This window comes from Eubalaena glacialis, chromosome 10, assembly GCF_028564815.1.
Source record: "Eubalaena glacialis isolate mEubGla1 chromosome 10, mEubGla1.1.hap2.+ XY, whole genome shotgun sequence".
NCBI classification, from domain to species: Eukaryota; Metazoa; Chordata; class Mammalia; order Artiodactyla; family Balaenidae; genus Eubalaena; species Eubalaena glacialis.
Window position 1 is genome coordinate 93506654 of NC_083725.1, and position 3630 is coordinate 93510283.

General features: G+C 38.3%; 1 protein-coding gene across 1 annotated transcript; it reads left to right on the forward strand.

The window, feature by feature from the left end:
- Nucleotides 1-1085: 1085 nt before the first annotated feature.
- Nucleotides 1086-3095, forward strand: LOC133099496 (follitropin subunit beta). Its single transcript, XM_061203196.1, has 2 exons — nucleotides 1086-1244; nucleotides 2865-3095. The coding sequence occupies exons 1-2, from the start codon at nucleotides 1086-1088 to the stop codon at nucleotides 3093-3095; spliced, it is 390 nt and encodes a 129-aa protein (XP_061059179.1).
- Nucleotides 3096-3630: the final 535 nt, after the last annotated feature.

A 3630-nucleotide genomic window follows, 5' to 3' on the forward strand; every position in this document is an offset into this window, starting at 1 on the left:
TTTTGATGAACCTCAACAGGGCCAAAGCAACACTTGGAAAGGATTCTGAATTCCCTGAGTTAAAGAGACCAAAGAAAAACCCAGAGTCAGATTTAATTTGACAAGGTAAAGGAGTGGGTGTTCTACTATATCAAATTTAATCTGTATAAAATAATCATCTCTGGTAACATTATTTTTCTTGATCTACTGCGTTTAGACTACTTTAGTAAGGCTTGATCTCCCTGTCTATCTAAACACTGATTCACTTACAGTAAGCTTCAGGCTAGCATTGCTCTTACTAATACCCAACAAATCCACAAGGTGTTAGTTTTAGACGATTTTGTATAAAAGGTGAACAGAGACTAGACTCAGCCTACAGCGTTCCCCAGACAAGGCAGCCAACCACAGGTGAGTCTCAGCATCTATAGTTATCAAGCAGTGACAGTTATTTCTGAAATCTACAGATTTTTCAGGATCTGGAGAACAAATCTAGAGCTTTCCAACTTCTGTTGTGTAGGGAATTTGTGCTCGTCAGCCTGGCTTCTTAAATATGGTTAATACACTGTAATCACTGCTAGCAAGCAGTTGACTTTCATAGACCATTCACCTGGCCTCTGAAAGAGTCTTGTTTTAAACAATGGCGGGGGGAGGTTGGGGCAAAAGCAAATGATAATACTTATGAGATGCTAAAAATGAAGAACTAATTTTGTAATATAGAAGTTTCTTTTTCTTTTTAAATAAAAATAGTCTTTAAAATGATAATCAAGGGACAAATATGATGATTAAAATTACTTGCTTCAGCGTATTCACTTTAAGACAGTCAGCAGTACCACCCTTATCTTTAAACATTGCTTAAATCATTATATTAGAGATTTGATCTATAATATGTTCCTACTTTGACATAAAAAAAATTGAGGAGGAGAATAAGAAGAAATGGTTATTCAAGAAACGAAGACGTAAAGAAAAGGAAAAAACATTGCTGGAGCAAAATGTGACTGGAGAGGATGGGTAGACCAATTATTTCTGGTTTGGTCAACTTACATAACAATTATAATGCTTTGGTCTTGGTTTCTCATGGGCCTTAATTGTTTGCTTCCCAGCCCAGGATGAAGTTGGTCCAGCTTTGCTTTCTCTTCTGCTGCTGGACAGCAATCTGCTGCAACTGCTGCGAGCTGACCAACATCACCATCACGGTGGAGAAAGAGGAATGTGGCTTCTGCATAAGCATGAACACCACATGGTGTGCGGGCTACTGCTACACCCGGGTAGGTACTTTGCTTTGCTGGAAGTGAGGGTGCTGAGGGTCTGGACGAGGCGGGCTTCATTAATTCCCACTTTATCAATATTCTAAGTTTCCCAAGGAATAGCCATGAGTCCCTTAGCCAGTACTGTCTGTTTTATGATTGGGGTTATTTACCATGATATCAGTTAAACATTTGGACTTATATTTGATTAGGGTAAATGTAAGAAAGCCTCAGATTTGATCTGATCAATTTAGTAATATGCCAAATCTATTTTTTAAATTTTATTTAAAATTTAAAACAATTTAAAAAAATTGTTCTATACTGCATTTTACATAGAGATAAACATACACACATTTAATAATAGAAGAGCTACAATATTCCCCAAAAGCCAATTTCTGTAATTGAAGCCATATCTCTACAATAGAGATAGTACCAAAATATGTTTGCAAGCCATATAAAAACACAGCCACGTTATAAAAACTGTGTTATTGGCCCACCTGAATACAAATGTCAACAAGCATCCTGAGAACACAATCAGTCCTTGCAGACTATTAGAAAATGAATCAGCAAACCCACTCACTTCTTTATACCGTTGAGAAAACCAAGGCACAGAGGCATAAAACCACTAGTTTGTATTCACGCAGCTTCTTTGAATTAATCTAAGTAAAGAAGCAGTTTCTACTTTTTCTTTTTTTCCCTATAGCACCTGGCTATCTATGCAGCATTTCATTCTATAAACTGAAATTGAAAACAGCAATTTTTAATGAAATATACTTTATGGGGTGGTAAATGAGTTTAACCAAACTCCACTTATCATATCTTCCTGGGATACAGACTTGGTGGCATGATATTGAAATAAACAGAAGTGCCAACTTCTTCCCTCAGTGAATTTTTTTTTTCACTAGAAAGTGTTAGAATAAACCTATACTACCAGGATTAAAGTTTTTATATGCAAACCATGTAGCCTTTGAAACTGAGAGCTCTGCAAAATACACAGCATTTAAGGGGGAAAGATGTCTACAGGACTGTGGAATATTTAAAATCTTCATGATTTTCATGAGCTTTCATGAAAGCTTTCATAGTCATGCTAAGCTAAGCATTAACATTCCACATTATATATTTTTTGACTTTTTATAAATCCTCAGGGACAATGTATTTGGAAAATTTTTCTGAGAAATTAAACTTCAGTGTTTTATATTTTATAAATACTCAGAGACAATGTATTTGGAAAAAGTTTCTGAGAAATTAAACTTCAGTGTTTTATGGTTCAAGTCGTCACTATTATAGCTTTCAACTAAGTACAAAAAGTCATTAAAATTTGTCATATTTCCCTTTTCATCATTTTTCTATATTAAAATTCAACTTTATAGTTGGAGAAATAATTAATATTTTGACATGGACATAAGGAATAGGAAAAGGAATAACTTATATTTTCTGTAAGATTTCCAAAACAATCAGGAAACATGGTATGGCATATAGGTCACTTATGAGATCATGTTTCCTTGGTTAGGAATTCCATAAGTGAGCTTTAGTGGGTAAATGTTAGAGCAAGCGGTATTCAATCCCTGTCTCATTTTGATTAAGCTAAACAGAAAGCTCCAGAATACTGTAACCTAACTCTCTCTCTCTTAAACCACTCAGGATCTAGTGTACAAGGATCCAGCCAGGCCCAACATCCAGAAAACATGTACCTTCAAGGAGCTGGTGTATGAGACAGTCAAAGTGCCTGGCTGTGCTCACCACGAAGACTCCCTGTATACGTACCCAGTAGCCTCTGAATGTCACTGTGGCAAGTGTGACAGCGACAGCACTGACTGCACCGTGCGAGGCCTGGGGCCCAGCTACTGCTCCTTCAGTGAAATCAAAGAATAAAGAGCAGTGGACACTTTGAGCTGCCCACCCTCATCCTGAAAGACTAAGACATCCAAGACGTCTGTGTGTACATGCGCCCAGGCTGCAAACCACTGTGGGAGACCCCACTGATCCCTGCTCTCCTGCAGAGGGGGAGCTCCAGGAATGGAGAGTGCTGGGGCCTGGGGCCTGTCACCACCCAACCCTGTATTCTAGGTCTGGTTCCATAAGTTTTATTCGGTCTTACTTAACTTACAGACATAGGGTTGCTTTCCCATTTAATAATCTTAGAAATCCTCTCAGGCAATCCCTTCCTCTTAGACATAGGGATATGCGCCCAGGGGAAGGAAATGAGCTAAGAGTGGGTGAAAGCACTAAATGTAGCATTCTCCTGCCAGACTCCTGAGCCCTCAAGAGCAGTCCCTGTCTCTTCTTCGTGATTGTAGCCTCAATGACTAACTTCGTGCCTAGACTTTAGTAGGAAACTCAGTAATGGCTTCCTTAAGGAAAGTAAGAGCAGAAAGGTAGGGGGTAGGACAACACTGAAAGAGGATGT